The 20204-nt window shown below is 40.0% G+C and overlaps 2 protein-coding genes across 2 annotated transcripts; one reads left to right on the top strand and one right to left on the bottom strand.

Moving 5' to 3' along the window:
• Positions 1-23: 23 nt before the first annotated feature.
• On the top strand, positions 24-2068 carry c4h14orf119 (chromosome 4 C14orf119 homolog). The gene is made up of 3 exons (XM_028978253.1): positions 24-959; positions 1111-1343; positions 1662-2068. Exons 2-3 carry the CDS (start codon positions 1131-1133, stop codon positions 1833-1835), a joined length of 387 nt encoding a protein of 128 aa, XP_028834086.1. The 5' UTR covers positions 24-959; positions 1111-1130; the 3' UTR covers positions 1836-2068.
• Positions 1853-19019, bottom strand: LOC114789134 (uncharacterized protein PFB0765w). Its single transcript, XM_028978247.1, has 71 exons — positions 18912-19019; positions 18649-18752; positions 18514-18546; positions 18411-18435; positions 18219-18287; positions 18048-18137; positions 17575-17643; positions 16879-16962; positions 16706-16792; positions 16533-16616; positions 16236-16316; positions 16073-16162; positions 15255-15335; positions 15084-15173; positions 14726-14815; positions 14547-14636; positions 14343-14405; positions 14175-14237; positions 14026-14082; positions 13836-13919; positions 13663-13749; positions 13480-13563; positions 13342-13404; positions 13127-13216; positions 12950-13039; positions 12780-12869; positions 12616-12705; positions 12447-12536; positions 12206-12268; positions 12073-12123; positions 11805-11861; positions 11609-11686; positions 11429-11512; positions 11170-11250; positions 10937-11005; positions 10726-10815; positions 10246-10320; positions 10022-10111; positions 9823-9912; positions 9636-9725; positions 9461-9523; positions 9309-9371; positions 9168-9224; positions 9005-9082; positions 8823-8909; positions 8510-8590; positions 8369-8437; positions 8003-8092; positions 7811-7888; positions 7628-7717; positions 7457-7546; positions 7252-7341; positions 6866-6928; positions 6731-6793; positions 6592-6648; positions 6423-6500; positions 6247-6333; positions 6020-6100; positions 5862-5930; positions 5323-5412; positions 5163-5240; positions 4982-5071; positions 4805-4894; positions 4498-4575; positions 4334-4396; positions 4146-4205; positions 3930-4046; positions 3377-3514; positions 3105-3197; positions 2876-2914; positions 1853-2737 (listed from the first exon to the last, which is right to left on the bottom strand). Exons 1-71 carry the CDS (start codon positions 18985-18987, stop codon positions 2187-2189), a joined length of 6033 nt encoding a protein of 2010 aa, XP_028834080.1. The 5' UTR covers positions 18988-19019; the 3' UTR covers positions 1853-2186.
• Between the last annotated feature and the right edge of the window lie 1185 nt (positions 19020-20204).

Consider the following 20204-nt stretch of genomic DNA (forward strand, 5'->3'; position numbering starts at 1 on the left):
ATGCCAGGTGGTCTTTTTGCCATTTATTTATTATGTTTCTCTATACAGACGTCTGGGTGATACAAAATACATTCACGATTATTATTATGGGTTTGTAATAATAATTGTGTTAAACTTCTTGCTGGGTTTCCTGGGATATTTGCCAAGCTCAGCTAGAATTACTTTCGGCCAAAAAGGGACGAGCTCAGACAAGAAACTGTTTTAGAAACCAACGTTGGAACTGCAACGCGGTTCGCAGTACAAAGCCCCATTTTTTTATGGGAAAGAAAATCTGAAAATAAGCGGTCTTGGCAACGCTGCGAATAGGGCCGCTGAAGGTGGAGCGTTGAGGGATCCGTCGGGTGTTTAGCTCGTTATGAGGACGTTTCCCCAGAAAAAAAAACTTGCATAGTTGGAAAAGAACGAGGAAAGCTGCGAATGGCTTTAAATATCCCCAAAGCCGCTACAGATAACAGTTTTGTTAGATTAGTAAAAGGACAGACTATTTATTCCGAAAACAGTATGAATGTTTGGGTTGTCGTTTCGCTTCATTTGTGGGGAAAAAAACACTAAACACTTTTTTTCGTCATGAAAATCCGTTTCTCCCAGAGAAGTGAATAGGAAGGTGAATGTGTTTTACAATAGAAGTTACAGAGGTATTGATTGTATGCACTTTGTCCTCCATGATTTGTCTGTGCTATTTGTACACTGTGTCTGAAAAGCAGTCGAGACTTCATAGTCAAATTCTTGGTGATATATGCAAGTTTTTTAATCGCCATGTAATTCCACGTGGTCTTATTTATTCAAGTTCCAACTCTAGGTCGTTCCCTAAAAAAAAGAACCGATCTTGTTCGTTCATCGAATCGATTCGTTCAAAACGAGCCGTTCGTTAAATAATAACACGCCGCCGAAAGCGCGTCGCGTCAGATTTCGCCGCCTGATAGAAGCACAGAAACACGAAAACGCCTGAAGGAGATGAGGTGGGACCGCGTTTAATTTAGTCTGTTGTCAGTGTTGCCTTTAATTGGCCGTATTGCCATTTCTTTCTTTTGTCGAGTGTTGTAGCTAACGCGATTAGGCGAACTCTCGCGGAAACGAGACGTGTAAAATGGCGGCGCGCTTCGTCTACAGGTGCCGGGAAGCCCGGGCAGATGCAGCCGGGCCGCTGTAGCAGCTCGGCGGACTCGGGGATGGAGCGAGACGCCGCTCCCCTGTCGTACGTGACCCTGCAGGAGCAGCGCTGCGTCCTGGGCTGGTTTCGGGGTTGGGCCGCCGCGCAGAGGGAGCGCTTTCTGCAGGACCTGGTGGCCAAGGCTGTGCCCGGCAAAGTGTGCAGCCTCCTGGACCAGCTCGGCGCAATGCAGGCACGCCAGGGGTCAGGGGTCAGGGGTCGACAGGTTCACGCCACGAAACCTCCAAATCCCTCACGTTTCATTTACATTTACAGCATTTATCAGACGCTCTTATCCAGAGCGACTTACAATCAGTAGTTACAGGGACAGTCCCCCCCTGGAGACACTTAGGGTCAAGTGTCTTGCTCAGGGACACAATGGTAGTAAGTGGGATTTGAACCTGGGTCTTCTGGTTCATAGACGAGTGTGTTACCCACTATGCTACTACCACCGCTGAACGTTTCCTTTTTCTTTCTTCTTCTTCTTCTTCTGCTTCCTGCTGTGCTCCAGGTGAAGGATCGTCTGCCCAGTATTTTTGAATGCCAGCTGCGCCTTTGGAGCCAGTGGTTCGAGTCGTGGAGCGAAGAGGAGCGGAACGGCTTCCTCGGCAGCCTGGAGGAGACGGAGCCCAGCTTCACCGCCCGGTTTTACAACGAGGTGGCCGGCACAGCCGGCAGGGACTGACAGAGGGAGTCATTTGGTTCTGTGCAGCAAAGGCAAACTTTTATTTTCTTTACATTTCTTTTGGAGACAGGTCTGTGATAAGAGATTGATGTTGCAATGTATTCATTTTGTACAAAGTCGTATTGTAAGACACAGTCATTATTTTGTATGAAGACCTTCTAGATATTAGGAGTTTCAACACGTAACAGCTAGAGCTGTAAGAGAACATTAAGAATTTATAATAAAGTTATGCAAAGAAAATCTGAATAGTTTCATTGTGGAATCACTTGACGCTAACAGATGAATATTGCTGGATTTAAAATGGAAAAATAATAAAGCAATGCGGTTTCCTCGGAGGGTGCGAGTGGAACATCACAGCCAGTCAACGGAGGCCACAGGGTTGAAGACGATCGGCGGTGAGCCTTGTTCCGTGTCCTCACACGAACTCATGAAGGGAAAGACCTGCGAGGTGAAGGCCTGGCCGCTGAACGTGTAAAGATGGGTGCGCGCTGCTGCGTCGTAAAAAGAGACGTCGCCCTTCTTGAAGTCCACCAGCACTCCGATCCTGTCTGGGTTTGCTGGGACCTTCAGGACGGATGTCCGTGTGTCCAGGGCCTGGAGCTGCCCGTTCCTTTGCAAGCGGAGGGTCCAGTACTGGTTTTTGGGGTGATACCTTACGTTCCCCTGTCTTTGGGCCGTCTCGCTTGCTGCACCCACAGTGTAACACGACTTCCCGGCCACCGTGACCTCCCAGTAGTGTCTGCCTTTCTGGAAGCCAGTCTTGCCCAGTGCGCCAAGGACACTGTTATAGCGTCCTGGGTGGTCAGCCACTTCCTGCGCTTTGTCTGAAACGCGCATTTCCTTATTGTCTGAGGACAGCTTGAGGTTGGGGTGAGCGGTGTCAGGGTCTATAGCCTGCTGAGCTGAGGGGTGAGAAGACAAGACTGAGCAGAATCTTTCCATTGGTGGAATTTATTTTACGTTTCATTTAATGCAGTTAATGAGAGAACGGCATCGCTACTGCATTAAAATGGAGAGTTCAGATACTGCCGTTTACTTACTCACAACAACCTTCTTTTCCTCCTTTTTGCGTTCAGCCTCTAAACGGGAAAGAAAAATTGAGTGAATCTCTTCTTTTCACTCTGGAATCGTGGAATCGTCTCATAAAGAAAAGGTATATTTTGCATATATGTAATAAAAAGGATCCCCTTTTACTATAAAATATGAATAGTTCCACAACTTATCTAAAACATTTTAATTGGACGTGTATTCGCTGAAGTCCATCCCCACCGTCAATTTGTTGCTGAAGGTCTTCATTCTCTTTCGTCTTCTCTTTCAGCACTTCTCGAAGCTTGTTGTTCTCTTCTTCCAAATCTTGGTTTTCTGAAGGGCACAAAGGAAGTGAAAATTGAGATCAGATAATTGTTCTGTACAGGTTCTGTAGGTCTGGAACACAACACAAAAAATAATAATACGTTAACTATTCGCAAAGAATGGGACTAAAAATGTGATTTAGCCATTTTAGGAATTCCCGCCCACTGTAAGAGAAACAGTTATGCCACCTTTGACTTTATCTTGCATGGCCTTGAGGTCGCTCTCATTTTTCTCGAGATCTTTCTTCAGTTTGGCCGCCGCCTCCTCCTTATCTCTCAACTGTGCGGTGAGCTCCGAGACTTTCCCATCCATCTGCTTTTTCATTTCTGCAAAGCAGGAGTGAGCCGCGTTAAAAATGATTCGTTCCATTTTAAAAGTTAGTAGCAGTTGGGCCAGTAGTGGCTAAAGAAGTGAACAGGTTCAAATCCCAAACCGTGAAGGCACCCCCCCACACTGCTTCCCGGGTGCCCTTCATGGCTGCCCACTAAGGGCGAAGGGAAAATGCGGAGGACGCATTTCATTGTGTTCACAATGACTAAAACCACAATTTCTTTTAAAAAAGCAGTGAGCGGCAAAAGCCTTCTTTGTGTGTTAAAAAGTCATCGCACCGCACCATCATTGCTACGATGACTCCTGTGTTCAGTTGGATAAAATGCAATATTCTCCGCCTCAGTTACTACGTGACTCAGTTTTAGAATCCCAGTGTGACTGAGATTTATCATTATTAAATCAATGTTTCACCAGAAGATTTCTCCTTCTCTTTGCTGAGTTCTTCCTCCAGGTTCGACACAGCCTTATCTGTTTCATGCTTCATGACGGAAATGTCCTTCTCCAGTTTGGCTGCTCGCTTTTCCATGTCTGAACATTAGAGATTAGAGTAACGTTAGACTAATGTTACAGGGCAAACATTTAAGGATTAAAAAGATTCAAAAAGACAAGCGAAGGAACACATCTCACCTTTGTAATTCTTTCTAAGATCACCACAGTCTTTATTTTCCTCAAAACTCTTTTCCAGTTCTGAATGAATGAAGGGTTTTAATAGGAGTTAAATGGAACTCTAGTTGTAGACAAGTCAATCGACAGTCATTTTCTGTCTCGCGGCCCTTTTCCTACATTCCCCTGGCAGAAGGTCAACACCAGCATACCTTTATTTCTGGCCTGTAGTTTGAGGACCTCCTTCTCCTGGGCCTTAAGAAGGTCTTTGAGCTCTGAGTGAGTTAACAGTTAAAATCATTTAAAGATTATTATTTTTTTTAATTTTTTTTTAAAACCTCACATCATTTTTTTGGTTACAGCGTGAAACACTCACCAGCGATTTCTTCAGCAGCGGAATTTTTCTGATTCAAAAGTTTGTTCATTTTATCTTCCATGGCAATGCTCTGAATAACTAGAGAAGAAAAAAAAAAAATTAATCTATGCTGTGTTCTTATAGATTGCCATTTAATGCACACACCATGTTTAAATCTCAAGTTGCACATTTTGTACTTCTAGTTTATTTCTACGTGTGTCTTTTTCTGCCGTGTAAGAACTGTAGGCCCTTCGTCTTGTCTCTATGAATGACAGTTTAGTTTGACTTTTTTATTTTCCCCAGACACCTTGGTGAAAAATACACTCACTCAGGTCTGCATTTTTGCTGTCCAAAGTTCTCAGATTGTTGCTGCTGGCTTCTAGTTTTTTAGTCTTGTCCTCAAGAAGTTTCTTCAGTTCTGGGGGGGGGGGGGACACCACCACAAATTACTAGCCAGATAGCGGTTAACAGGTAGGTCGGCTGTGTAAATAGTATAGACAGACACCTTCGATTTCTTTATCAGAGGACAACTTGGTCCGTTTCAGCTCGGCCTCTAAAGTATTAGCTTCTTTTTCCAGGGCGTCTATCTTCGCCTCTGGAAGAAAACGTTTTAACAAAGTGGTTATTTAGATGGAGTAACACGCTGTACGTTGCATTATACACATGTGAATTGCCGCAATACTTACTATGTTTTCCCGTGCCACAGTTTTCTGCTTTCAGACGGTTAATCTCATTACGCTTGTGCTCTAGCTGAGTCTGTATATCTGTAAAATGCGCATTTCTTAATGCAATGGCGTTCAGCATTTTAATGAAATGGTTTATTTTATTACTTAAGCATGGAAGTACCATTTATCTTTTTGGCAGAGTCCTCTTTGGCTTTTGCCAACCTCTGATTCACACTGGAAACTTCATCCTGAAGAGCCATTAGCTGGAGCACTGAAACAGGGAGTCAAACGCCAAACATCTTTTCATTATATTGAGGACTCTGGTGAGACACATTTAGTTAAGTATCAGCTCTCAAGAGCAAAGATTCACAACTAGGCTTCATGCATTTGCACCAGCGCACACTCTACTGCTGCATTCCGTGCCAGTTAAACTCTCCAATTCCTGACCAGGGAACGTTCTTCCCTTCGGAACGCCCTGCAGTGTCACCACACTTCCTCCATGCAGTACCCCGGCACCCTGTTGCTGCACAAAACACCGTGGAGCTCCTTGGAGGCTCAGTGTCTTCTGGGTAATCTGGATTCAATTTCTTTCCAGTTTTTACCCCACAAAGTTCACATGCTGAGCACCTTTGCAGCCAGTGATTTAAAACAGCCCTTAACACGCAGTCCGCTTCAGAAGTAACCCTAAAGGAACTTATCTTTTTGGCTACACGCACTTACTCTGCTTCATTTTCTCCTTGTCTTTGCCTTGCAGTTCATTAAGCATTTCGTCCAGTTCTTCCTCCAATTCTAAGTGGAAGAGAAACATCTTTTAACGATTCAGCCGTTTGGTTCTGTGATATCGCGGGCAATAAATCCTGGCCGATTTTTATTCTTACCCTCAACACGTCGCAAATATTCTGAGTGGTCCTCTTCACTTACTTTTTCTTTTTCTTTTATCAATGTATATATCTGCTTAACTGAAAATGGAAACAAGTCAAAATTAGTTTTAAAAACTAGTTTTACTAGTTTTTAGATATGGGGACCAAACCTGAAATGTGTGACATTCTATGATAAATGACATGTGACATGGAAATCCCTTAAAATAACGGCATAAAATACTCACTTATAACAGAAGACGGGCTAATCTTTTCAAGATTCTTTTCTGCCTCCTGTTGTTCTTTTGTTTTTTGCTCCAGCTGTTTCTTCAACTCTAAGAAGCAGGACATTTTAGATGCATATTTTGTCAGAAAGTTTTAAGGAAATGTATTCCTCTGTTTGCCAAAAGTATATTTTGGTTACCGGTGACGTCTCCTGTACCAAGCGCTATGTCTCTCTTCAACTTCTCAATTTCAATGTTCAACATGTTCAGCCTTAGAACTGAAAGAAATCAGATCACATGAATTTATTACGATATCTGAATTGTCAGACATTGCTGAACCTTTTTCGTTAAAAAAGCCATTTCAGATACGTGTTTTGGAGCTTTCATCAAGTTTGTCAAGTGTATCCTCGTGTTTATTCTTCAGGTCTGTAGAGCAGGAAAGTAGAACATATTTAACCACATGCCAAAATCCACCAAAGTTAGAGGACATGTCTGTGGTAAGTCTCACCGTTGTATTTGTCTTTAAGTAAAGTGCACTCCTCAGCTGAGTTTGTGGCGGTGTTCTCGAGGTCTAAATTCACAGGAAAAAAACATTAGACATTTTTTAAATTATTATAATGAGAAATAAGAGGCTACACAACACCTGTTACTCTGGCCTTTAAGTTGGCATTCTCCTCTTCGATGGCTTTGAGTTGTGCTTTTAGGTCTGCATGAAGAAACAGAATATGACATAACATCTCAAAAGTAAAATATTACATGTGACTTAACGCTTATGAGTATTATGTGCAATATAACACAGTGTGTGTGGATTCAGATTCATGTTAGAGGAACCCTGTTATCACCATTGCTTATAAACACAGTCCCCAGAGCATGTTTAATTAAAGATCTGCAGCCAATGATAATTCATCATTCAAACACTGGAGAGTCAATCAATAATTTTAATGATTAAAAATAAAATAAAATGACATATTTAAAGCTAGTGGTGTCATAAATGCCATAGTGTAACATGAACCACTGTAGGTTTCTTACCATCAATTATAAATTCAGTCCTTTGTTTCAGCTCTTCAGAGCTGTCCATAATCCTCTTCATGTTATTTTCCATCGATATAATCTTCAGAACTAAAAATACAGAGAAATGTTCACAAAAGAAAATGCATTTGTGTGAGTGAGCAGGTTAAGCAGCAAATGCACACACACACAAAAAAAAAACACACCGAATTCTCAACAGACTTACTCAGAGCACCATTTTCACCCTCCGTTTCGATCAGTTTTTCACTGCTAGTCTGAAGGATCTTATTCTTCTCATTTAGATGCTTCTGCAGTTCTGAAGAGAGAGCGAGAGAGTTTAAAGTCTGTCTGCAGAAGAATATAAGTAATGTTGTCTGTTGTGGACATTTTACACCACCTGCCACCTGATCCTCTGATGTCTGCTTAACTCGTCCCAGTTCAGCCTCTAACTGTTTAGCTTCATTCACCAAGACATCAATTTTACCCTCTGAAAAATGCACAAATGCATAATCATAATCATCATCATAATCATCATCACCATCATCTCTGGATGCAAGGTGAAGATGCACAGAGAACTCACGTAGCTTCCCTACACCACAGTCCTTAACTTTCAGTTCAGTGATCTCTTTGTATTTCAAGTCCAGTTCTCGCTGAATCTCTGTAATAAGACACACTAATGAATGTGGAGTTAGGAACTCTTATTAGGATAAATTAGAAACTCGCATGCCAATCAGTACAGAATCTGCTGAATGAAACCTAATGGACAACATACCCTTCATCCGTTCAGCAGATGATTCTTTCGTTTTTGACAATCTATTGGTTAACATGGTCACTTCATCCTCCAGCGACATGATTTTGATCACTGAAAACAGAGGAGATAAGCAGAGAGTCATTATGATTATGTGCTATGCCGGCTCAAATTTACAGCAATGGAGATATGAGTCTCCCTGTCAATATCCAAATCAAAGCCTTGAAATTATTATCCATGCATTACCTTTAACCATCATCCAAAGAGTCACCTGACAAGTCTAATTTGTCCAGTTTATGCTAGTGGAGAGGCCCTTCTCAACCAGCCCATATAAAAAGCCCCCATTGGTAAATTTTTGGGCAAATTTAGAAAAAAAAAAAAGTGGCTTACTTTGTTTAACCTTTTCTTTTTCCTTTCCTTGCAAACTTTCAAGCATTTCGTCCATCTCTTTCTCCATCTCTGTGAGGAAGAATATCACATTTAAAAAGATGACAAACCTGAGCAAGAAGTCATTTATTTAGGTCTTCTTACCCATTATGCGCTGCAAATATTCCTCATTATCTTCAATGATTAAATCTGATTTCTTTCTTATCACAGCAATGACTTCTTGAACTATAACAAGACATTGTTATGAGACATTGTTGTTAGAGTAGAGGACAGAACTAATTTGAATTTTATTTCACACATGATTATGTTTTAAATTTATGTGTCCATGTCCAATGGTACTAATGAATTACAATATAACAAAAAGCTGAAATAAAACTGCTATATTACACACAATGTTTTTTTTGACTATTGTGTCATTCATGGGTGTCAGTGCCAACTAATTGTGTATAATACAGACTTTTCTTTGAAGAAGGATTTGTCCTTCCCAGGTCCCTTTCAGCCTTCTCCAGCTCGGCTTTCTTCTGATCCAGTTGTTTCTGTAGGTCTGAATACCATAGCATTTAAAAGCATTAAATTAATTTAATAAAGCAGGTGTCTGCAGACAATATGTGATTAAAAGGAAAATATCAGGTCACGCACCCGTTTTGTCACCCACACTCTTTCGGATTTTGTTTTCCAGATCTTCAATTTCGGAATATAGCAAATTTATCTGAAGGACTGAGAATACCAGAGAGAACATTAAGTAATGACTGATGCCATAAAAAATTACGAAGCACCATGTAAATTGTTTAAAGTTACAAACTTAATTTTGAGGTGTCATCAACCTCCTTCATTGCTTTATCAAAGTCGATTCTCAACCCTATGAGGAAAAAGAAAAATTGGTGTTAGCTGACATGTAAGTTTTTAATATTAATTATAGAGTTTATTAAAAGGTTTATCTTACCCTGGTAAGTAATGTTAAGTACTGCACAGTCTTCAGTTACTTTCCGGGTATTCTCCTTCAGATCTGAAGAAATGATCAATAATTGGTCAATAATTGTCAATTATATTATATTCTCCACAACAATGGACTGAATTCTCAGTTGCTTATTATACCTATAATTGTGAGCTGCAGTTTGACTTTGTCTGATTTGCAGTCCTTCAGTTGAACCTTAAGGTCTTGTTAAAGAAAGAGGTCATCAGACACAACAAATTATATTTGAAATTAAATTCATACAAGCAGTAAATTATTTTGCTATACATTTTTTTATGTTTCATACAAATTTCTTACCATTTACTTGCTCATGCAGTATCTGTTTGTCTGTGGTTGCTTTATTTATAATGATTGTCATTTCATTCTCCATTTTTACGATTTTCAAAACTAAAATTGAAGAATTAGTATAAAATGTAGCAGTACTGTAGCATATGTTGTATGAAATATCTTCTGCAGCACTGATTGATGACCAATGAACACATACTCATCTCTGCGTTTTTCCTGTCCAAAGTTTCTAGGTTTGTGGAAGCATCCTCAAGTTGGCTGGATGATTCCCTGAGTCGTCTCTCCAGCTCTGAAGTATAAAGTTTATAGCACATGGTCACTATTCTTTATATTCTTTATATTACTTTTAGGTTTATGTTTTTCTTTTATTAATATCTTGTATAAATGATCCACATTACCTGAAATCTTGGCAGCGGAGGACTTCTTATAAAACTCCAGTTCAAGTTCTACTTTCCTAAGTTCATTGTTCAAAGCTGCTATTTTTTCCTCTGCAAACATGTTAGGGTATCAATTAAATTATTATTCATTCAGTTCATATATTTGGGGATATTTTAATATCATAATATGTGCAGTACATGTTCTTTTGTGTGTGTGTGTGTGTGTGTGTGTGTGTGTTGCGTACTTAGCGTATCAACAGTGCATGTTGTTCTCAGAATATCGATCTCTTTTTGCTTTTCTTCTATTGTCTTCTCAAGTCCTGAAAAAGCAGAAGGTAGTTTGACAACATTAAATCTGGACCTCCCACTTAAGCCTCTTGTACTGTTTGCATTTGTGTTTTCATTAATTAAGTGGTAAGTTGGATTATTATTTAGTACATGGAAGTATTCATGCATTTCATTGCATCCAATTTCACTATTTGAGCACCAACTGCAGGATAAGCCTGTTTTGTGCCCCACATGTTCGTATTATCCAGTACACACAGTGTATTAGCACAGGCAGGCTGTCCATAAAGTAAATCCAAATATACATGCACAGTCTGCTTATGGGTAAATAAGTAAGCCTTGTTTATTTGTTCATTTTTGGTTATTTTTCTATTCCGTAGGTCAATTTAAAACAATCGGTGGGACACCATGACAACCACACGTGTGCATGTTCCACCTACGTTTGATATGAACAGCAGAGTCATGCTTGAACTGTGACAACTGTTGCATGTAGCGACTCCTCTCATCCGTCAGCATCATGATCTTCACAACTAGAACAGAAAATACAAATAATATTGCACAGGAAGTTTTAAACACCGCACAAAAATTAAATCAAAACATTAATAAGCATAAACAGAACAATAACAAATGAGGAGCTGTTGGTGTGTTCACCTAGTTTACTGTTGTCTTCAGTTTTTTCATCCAGTTCTTTGATAAGCTTGTTCAGGTTCTCCTCAAGTTCTGTGTCAAAGATTCAAGAATTATTACTTAAATACTTGATACCAAAGCATAAAAAAAGACAATTGATGATGACACTAATGATTTCTGAGGTACTGTAAAAAAATCAAAGGAATTTAGAAAATAAGTACAGAAATTTTTTAAAACTTAGTTGAGCCACCCCTCACCGGTTATGCGTTTTTGATGTTTATCCGAGGTTCCATGTGACTCGACATGAATTTCTTGAATAACTTCAATTATCCTGATCACTACAAAAACGGTCATGTCAATTTTAGTGACCCCATTGCAATTCATATTAAAGACACACACTGATATAACATTTTAGACATAACCAATTACATATCACAAGTAACAGTAAAATTACTGTGGTATTTAGATTAAACATATTGGATACCAGCACCTAAACTGCACCCCAGCATGACTTACTCTGATCTGAGCCAGGTAAAACGGCAAGTTCTTTTTTCTTTCTTTCCAGTTCACTCATCTTTTTTTCCAGCTCCTTCTTCAGATCTGAGAAAAGCATATACAGATGTTAATCATTAAAAAACGTAACTGTGCTGAAAACGGCAGGCTACTAATTTCTAGTTAATATAGTTAATTGCGTACCAGCATTGTCACCAGTGTTGTGCGCAATCTTTCGGCGCAGATATTCAATTTCAGAGGCTAAATTGTTGACCTGCAGAACTAAAGAAAATAAATGGGCTTTTTAGGTCAAAGTATTGCTATGAGCACATTTTATTAATGTAATCAACACTGATCTTTAACTTCTGCTACATTAAGTACAATGCTTAATTCAACTTACTCAGCAAATAGCTTTTGTCCACTTTCCTCATCAACTCATCAACTTCATCCTTAAGTTCTGCAAGACAAATATATCTAAATATATTTCAATACTTTATAAGAGACACTGATGTCACATTCTTATGAGCCTATAGAGTCACAGCATATATTGTATACAGTTTATACTGACTAACATTAATGATGCGTTAATACCATTTATGGAGTGTTGCATGAACTTCATTGAAGGACCTAAGCAACTTTGGGATAAAAAATAGATCCAGACTGACTACCTGTATATTTCTGCTGATAGGTGCCACAGTCCTTCATTTCCTTCTCCAGCCCTGTATATATAAAAAGTGTACAATATTAATTATTGGTCCTTTTTTTTATCTGTCTTTTGTGTGTCTGAAGTGCAGCTCCTACCCCAGTTCCTTTCTTTGAGTTTAGAGTTTTCCATTTTAAGGATTGCCAGCTCTTTGTTCAACTCTGATGGAGACACACAAATATTCAAGTAAATAAAAACCTTCCTCACTCAACCAACAAATGTGCCCAGATACATTTACCAAAGAAACAGAAACAGAACCCCATTAAGCATACAGCTTTCTTCAAGATGTTGAGGGGCATTGGAACTTCAGACTGTAACACTGTATATGGAAAAACTTACGAGAAATTCTGGCAGCCAAAATTTCGTTTTTCTCAAATGCTTCGGCCTCTGTCCTCTTAATTTCTTCCACCAGCCGAGTTACCCTTATAACTGAAAGATTTTGGTGCTTAGACTTCTCACTCGTATCAGACACAAAGCAATCCGCCACATGAGCTTGAGGTTCACTCACTGAGCTCTCCGTTTTTCTTGTCTTTCTCAGTCAGCTCCCTGGTTGCATCTCCCAACTCCTTTTCCCTGATCTTCAGCTCCCTCTCAAGATCTAATATGTGATAAAACTACAGCATTAAGCAAGAACTTTCAAATGTGAAAATCCTGCAAAAGTAATGAACTCACCATCGATTCGGCCAGTGGTTGTCCTCTTCAGGTTATTTACAAGGATGTTTAAATCAGCAATTTCCTTCTTCAGTTTCAAAATTTCTTCACCTAAAATTTCACAAACTAGAAATGAACATAATTCAACAAAAATAGTATATATATTTAATTCATTTATCTTTGGGCCTCACTTATTTTACTTAGATCGCTGTCCTTCTCTGCAAGTTCTTTCTTCTTCAAACTCAGCACCTTCTCTAAACCTTCCATGTTGGACCTCAGCTCTGTATAAAAAAAGCTGTGGTCATTTTGGTGCAATGTGATTGGCGCATTCAAGTGACACACAATGGGATTAACTAATTGAAGGAAACCTGCTATTTCCTCTTCGTATTTCGCGCTAATCACTATTTTCAGGCGATTGATCCGACTCTGGTCTGTCTGCACTGCCATGATTGATAACACTGCAAAAAGAAATGGTGAATGAACTCCAAACAACGAGTGAAAAACAGGCTGGACAGTACAAAAAGCAAAAAAAAAAAATCTGATTTGAAATTGAACAGACTCTATTAGACTGAAACATACTCACTGAGTTTAATGATGCTACTGTCATCCATGTCATCAATTAAGCGATTCAGATCCTTCTGCAGCTCTGTGTGAGAGCAGATGGCTTAACAACTGAACAGCTCTAACATCTAACACGTCACAATGTTAATTCATCACTCACCAAAGATACGGTCCAGGACCATTTCATTTTCGGCCCCGTTCTGCAGCTCCCAAATCTGCATCAGCAGTGACACAATTCGCAGCGCTGGAAAACATACAGAGCGGCTGGAACCTCAGCATCAGGAGCATTAGAAGCAGTCTGAAAGAGCTGTGGAACAGCAGAGGTGCCAACATGGGGGCAAACCTTTCACAGAACCCAAGCCTCCATCTTCCAGCTCCTTCATCCTTTCCTGCATCTCTCTCTCCTTCTCCTTAAGTTGCATCTTCAGGTCTGAAGTAAATTTAAAGTAAATTAAGAGAATTACTCTTCCAAACAGTTAAATCAGTTTAGATGCTGAAAAACACATTTTCGCCCACCAATGATTTTAACAGCAGATTTTTCAGCCAAGATGCTCATCTTGATCTTGTGGATGTTGAAGTTCAGTGAAATTAACTCCAATACTAAAACACATAAATATAATACATTATAGGTTTTTTGCACTACTTTGCAGGGATAATTTAATAACAAATGATGTGTAGCATCAAGCAGATATAAAGCTTCACTTACATGGTTTTGTTTCGCCCTTCATGCTTTTAATTTGTTCTTCTAGTGACCTTTCCAGATCTAAAACAAGTTAATGAAATAAGTAATATCATTTGTTTTTGTTCAATTCAGAATATATTTAAGGAATGAGACAGTCTGCCCTGGAGCCTGACCTTTAATTTTGTCCAGAAGACCTGTGCACTCCTTAGACTTGACCTTGAGCTTGTCCTGCAGCTCTGAGCAAGAAACACAGACATTACACGATCAAACACAATCATAATTCGTCATCATTCACATTTCATTTCCAGAACGCTGCTGCAGCAGCCAAAACTTCCTCTCACTTCTGTTTTCTCGTTCAAGCTCAAAGTTCTCCTCCTCCTTGGCCTTCAGCTTCTTTTTGATTTCTGATACAATACAAGCGGAGAACATTAGCTGAACATTAAATACCTCTTATGCAACCACACAATTCAACCGCGACGGAGAGCACATATAGTCACATAACGTTGCTCCATGACCAACTGCACAAGAACATGTATTTTACAAACCAGCAATGATGGCATCTGCGTCCTTCGTTCCGGCACATTCTATAACCGTCGTCTCTCCCAGGTGGAACTGCTGTTTAATGACCTTCAGGACTGGATTCAGCAAAACATTCATGATGAACATTTTCTTCACTTGTACATTCTGTCCCCACCCCCTGCGTGTGAAAGTGACATTCACTCACTCAGGTCGTAGTCAGCGCCAAATTTCACCTTCAGTTCCTGCGTCTTGCTGTCCAGGTCTGTTTTTTTGTCAGTCAACGTGCCCTCCATTTCTAAATGAAATCAATGTTTTTTTTTTTTTTGTACATCTATTCAAATGTTTTTCACTAAGAATATTCTGAAAAGACCTCTGAGGCAAAATCACATGCACAACATATATTGAATTGTAATTCAAATCTACACCGCCTGACACAACATTTTTATCATCACAGTTTACACCGGTGTTGAAGTTGAATTTATTCACTTCTTAGCAAATATGCATGGGGTCATTTTATACAAGATTCAACAAGAAATATCACACAAGGATTCAGTTCACATTACCGGTAGTCCGGGCAGTGATTTCAGCTTTGTGCAATTCGATTTCTTTCTCTAAAATTGTCACTTTCTTCACCAAAGTAATGATTTCCAGAGCTGGAAAGACACAGATCACCAGTAATTCCAGATTTACCCAGGTCATTATATCCATGTCACCTCTCGCCTCTTCCTACTTACACGTTGAGGACTCTTTGCCGTCATCCTTTTCTTGCAGAGCTTTCAGCTGCCTCTTCTTCTGTTCCAGCTCACTTTCCAGTTCTGCCAGGCACACAAGAGTGCATGAGTTCAAGTTCAAGGGTCACGTTCAAGTTGAGGTTGAGCTTTATTGTCATTTCAGCTACATCCTTGTTAGACGGTACATAGTGGAACGAAACAACGTTTCTCCAGATCCTGGTGCTACACGTAACATTTGAACAACGGTACATACCGACATAAAGTGCAAGTGCGCGACAGACAAACCGGCTAAATAAAGTACCAAAACATGGGACACACTCAGTGCAAGAGTAACATTTAACAAAAAAAACAACAAGACGACAGACAGCGCCAAACTAGTGAAATGAATTTTGAAGGTGCAAAGCAAAAAAAAGTGCAAATACTGCTGTGCAAAACTGTGCAATTCTAGGTAATATTTTCTTATATAAAAGAGGTAGTGTGTGTTTGTCTGTGTAAGCATCATTTTGGATTGGGAGAGGCTGCTGCGAGCTAGTGCCACACAGCCATCTTGAAGAGGCACATTTTACCTCCAGGTGGACTAACCACCTGTAATTTCAGACGTTTACATGCACAATTTTTTGCACGCATAACTTTTGCACACTGTGAATCCCCAAAGCGCTTCGCAATCTCATCTCGTATGTGGGGAGATGTCAATGAAGTTGACTGTCTTTGAAATGAGATGTCACATGTACAGAACGTATAAATCTGTGTGTAGTGGCCCGTTCATTTAAGCCTTTTCCCGCCAATTCATTAACGTGCCAGGGCACTGGGTAGATGCTCACCAGCAAGCTTGGTCATCGCTGCCTTCTTGAAGTTCTGAATATTGATGCGAACTTGTAGCACTTCGTCTTGTAATGTGATGATTTTTGAAACTGATGGAAGGCACCAACAATAGAATTAGGAGGAATATTAGGATGAATAAACAGTCAGATTGAAGATCCTCACCAAGTCTGGAGCCATCAACACTGTCACCCCTGTCGCTCCCTTCCAGCTCTTTGATGCTGTTCTCCAACTCAATCTTCAACTCTTTTTTTGAGGGATATCATAAACATTCATTAAAAAAGTCAATAGAATTCAGAACTACTGTGTTCTTATCACATTCTGACATTTCATACAAATTAACACATTTTGTATAATCTGGTCCCTCAGTCCACATTCATGTGTGTTCATTCATGTGCAAAATAAACTGCAACAAACTCCAAAAGTCAAAAATATACAAATAAAATAAAATAAAATACAAACCAATTAGCCGCTTTTTGGTTTCTTCAGTGGAGGGTTTATTTTGCAGCACAAAAATCTGTTCCTGCAGCTGTACAATCTTTAAAACTGCAGAAAATGATAAAACATGAGGCAATTGATTAAAAAAAAAAACCTTCTATGCACTGAGGACTTGGAACCTGCACTGTCACACTTACTCAGGTCTGAACCGCCACCTGCAGTTGCAAGTTTGTTCTGAGCGATCTTCAGTTCCTTCTCCTTTTCTTCAAACTGTCTTTTCAGCCCTGAAAAGACAAAAAGATTCACGACTCTGAGTCTTGGTCCTTTGAAACGAATAATGGCAGAATGGGAGTTCATCAGAGGAACATACCAGAAAGTCTGACAGTGCTCTTCTCTGTGGCAATCTGTGCCTCGATGTTTTTATACTCGACATAGATTGAAAGGGCCTCCAGAGCTTTGGGGGAAGAACAAACCGAGTTATTGAAGGTCTTAGCTTGGAGAAACATCTGTGTTCAGAACATATCTGACCACCATCTAGTTTTCCTCAACCATTTGATTTGTCGACAGCCAGAGTTGCCGAGGTTTAGACTAGTAAACCTGTTCTGGCTTGAGTACTTGTGCAGAATCTTTTAAAGGCTGCTCAGTCGAAACTCATTGTATACAGTCCAGACTGTTTGCTATGCTGCCCTTTATAACCTTTAATAATTCCTCACACTTTCCTGCTTTGCTAATTGTAGAATTGAAAACTAGGCTTCCCTGTATGTCTTTGTATAACTGTTGTATCGCGTGTGTAATGCCTAGTTGTGGTTTTAATACCAATATCTTAACTTTCATTGCAAAAGTGAAAAAAAAAATCCTGAAATATGCAAACACGGTTTATAAAAGTGATTCAGATTCTTATCAGAAAAAAGGTACAGACACCCCACATCACCATTCAAAACTCAAAATCTTGCTCCACCAGATGCACAGATGTATCTGCATATCTAAATAAAGTATTTTTTTCACACTTTTGAATCAGTGAGTTAGTGCAGCCAATGTATTTTTACATTTACTAAATCAAACTTACTCAATTTTGCAATCGTTGTAGTTTTGGGCCCCATCTGGTCCATCATACGGCTCAAGTCCCTTTGCATTTCTGTATAAAATATAGATAAATATAGATAGCATCTAGGTCAATCCAGAAAACAAAGGAGACAATCCCATGCCCAGGTTGATGTTATCAATTACTTCAAATTAATTTAAAACTTTAAAACTTTTTACTTACAAATTAATTACACTTAAAATATTTATTAAGCCACTGTAAGGACAACATCATTTTTCATTTTGGTGCATGTAATTTTTCTTAACATATGCACACAAGGAATTGTTTCCTGAAAAATGCTTCTTTATTTGCAACGTGTATAGAACTTGTGTAGCACTGCAGAAAATACCAGAATTTTACTTTATTTACAGTTATTTGACCCAGATGGACCTCATGATGTATTATGAGAAGCATTTAATAGATTGAATAGCCTCATCCACAAAACAGTTTTAGATCACCTGCAATTCGTAGCTCAGTCTCATATCCAGTTGTCTCGCACTGCCTCGTCAGCTGTCTGATCTTCTTCTTCAAATCGAAGTTTGCACGTTCTGAGAAGGTCAGAGAATAATTACACTTCAGACAATTTTATTCTAGCTCACCAATTTAAAAACCATTCTATCCGAACTAACCCAGCTCTTTGTTTGAATCTGTCTTTTGTCTCAGCAAGGTCTTTGTAAAGTTCATTTCTTCTTCCAAACCTGATGGCAAATACATGCATTTTTAATAATAGCATAGCATCAGGACAAATAGCAATCCCATTAATTTGCTGTTTTAGGAACAGATAAAGAATAAAATTCACATTCAGATTTACGGGCACTTACCAATGCATGCATATATGAATGTGGTCTGAAAATAGAAATAAAGGGCTTATTTGGGGCCATTAAAAAATATTGCAGGTTATAGTTAAGACTTAAATTTTTTTACCTCAACTGAAGTCGAATCGTCTTTTTTAATATCCTGTAAAAAACATTCGGAAAGAGAAACATTATCATTATAATCATTATCGCAGCATCATTTGAGGAGGGCATTAAGACTCAAACTTTTTGGAAGAAAACTCACGGCAACGTTGAACGACTTGAGCAGAGCACGGTATTTTTCGTAGATGTTTTTCGCATCTCTCAGCACACGGACAGCCGGACGACTGTGTTCCGCCGCAGGCCAAACTGCAACCAATGTAGAATTCACTTTCCACCTCTATTCATCACGCCTTCAGTCATAATACAGGCTAGTAGACATCATGAATTCCACCAATAATAAACCTCTAATTTACTCTCGACGGTGAAGCGGTGAACTAGAAGCCAGGCGCGCTATCTTGGCCTTACCATGTCTACCTTCCGCTGTGAGGAGGAGCAGAAGGGAGGTGAGGACGAGCGTCAGGAGGACCTTGGTGCCGCTCATGGCTGCACGTCTGCTGCAGACTGGTGGTGTCATCGTTCATCGCGGCTTTTATGCGCCGTCCAGTGCATGCTCCTTTTACGAAACGACATGACGCTCTGGATTAAAAGCAGAACAGAGGACAGATTAAGAACAACATGATGTCTATGTCATGGTGTCCAACAGGCGCTCATCACCACCAACTGCCTCTCATCTGCACCGCAAACTACAAGAGAAACACACCTCTGGTTTTTCCCTCTTCTCGTGTCATTTGCCTGGACTAGGATTGTCCACACGTGCGCTTCTGTGTTTTGTCAAGTGCTTTTGCCATGAGAATAAATGGCTCCTTGTGATCTCACATCCCTGGCATCTACCAACACAATCAACTTCTTCTTCAGCCCAGTAATCTTCCTTTTCTTGCAAATGCCGGCCGGTGGCCTCCCCAGCTCCATATCTCATTCGCAGGGTCCAGGGAGTTTCCCATTTCTCCCTGGTCTGCGAACAAGCACGCTGAGGCCCATCATGGTCTATGTCTCCTGTTTGCGCGTCATGGTGTGAATGTACAGAAGGTGGAAGAGGTGAGCAACAAAGTATTGCTCGGGGCAGTGGTGGCCTAGCGGTTAAGGAAGGTTGCCGCCTAGGTGCCAATGAGCAAAGCATTGTCCCCTTACACTGCTCCCCGGGCGCCTGTCATGGCGCCTGCTCACTAAGGGTGATGGGTTAAAAGCAGAGGACTCCACTATTTGTTTTAGGGTGTGCACAAAACAAGCTTTCTGTGGGTCTCAAAATAGTTAGGACATGGGCATGTTTGCAATAGCTTAGCATGTCTTATTATTTAAAATAATTTAGAAAACATCCGGCCATTATGAGGTTATGACTTTCAGGAGTTTTGGTGTTGGAATTTGGTCCGTCTGATAAATTCTTGTCTGATGTAGGTTTCATCTGCTGAAGAGCTTGTGTATTCTTTGTTTGACATATTTTCTGCAGTCCAGGCAGGGGAGATCAGCGCTCGGACTCTGCTCAGATGAAGACATGCTTTTTATAGTATGTGGTTTTGCATTGTCCTGCTGAAATGAACAAGTTGTTCTGTGGAACAGACATCATCTGGAGGGATGCATGTTGCTCTGAAACCTTTCAGAATTCATAGTTCCTTCCAAAACATGCAAATTGACCATAATCTGTGCTCTTATGGATCCCCATAGCATCAGAGGTGCTGGATTTTGAACTGAACATTGATAACA

This window comes from Denticeps clupeoides, chromosome 4, assembly GCF_900700375.1.
Source record: "Denticeps clupeoides chromosome 4, fDenClu1.1, whole genome shotgun sequence".
NCBI classification, from domain to species: Eukaryota; Metazoa; Chordata; class Actinopteri; order Clupeiformes; family Denticipitidae; genus Denticeps; species Denticeps clupeoides.

Bases quoted from the DNA above. Each gene is read 5' to 3' on its own strand.
- LOC114789134 (XM_028978247.1), bottom strand. From the start codon at position 18,987: ATGAGCGGCACCAAGGTCCTCCTGACGCTCGTCCTCACCTCCCTTCTG. The intron at 7,547-7,627 runs GTGGTGTAAAAT...CTCTCTCTTCAG, and splicing joins ATCAGAGGATCAGGTGGCAG to AACTGCAGAAGCATCTAAAT. The intron at 4,206-4,333 runs GTATGCTGGTGT...TCATTCATTCAG, and splicing joins ACTACAGGCCAGAAATAAAG to AACTGGAAAAGAGTTTTGAG.
- c4h14orf119 (XM_028978253.1), top strand. From the start codon at position 1,131: ATGCAGCCGGGCCGCTGTAGCAGCTCGGCGGACTCGGGGATGGAGCGA. The intron at 1,344-1,661 runs GCACGCCAGGGG...GCTGTGCTCCAG, and splicing joins ACCAGCTCGGCGCAATGCAG to GTGAAGGATCGTCTGCCCAG.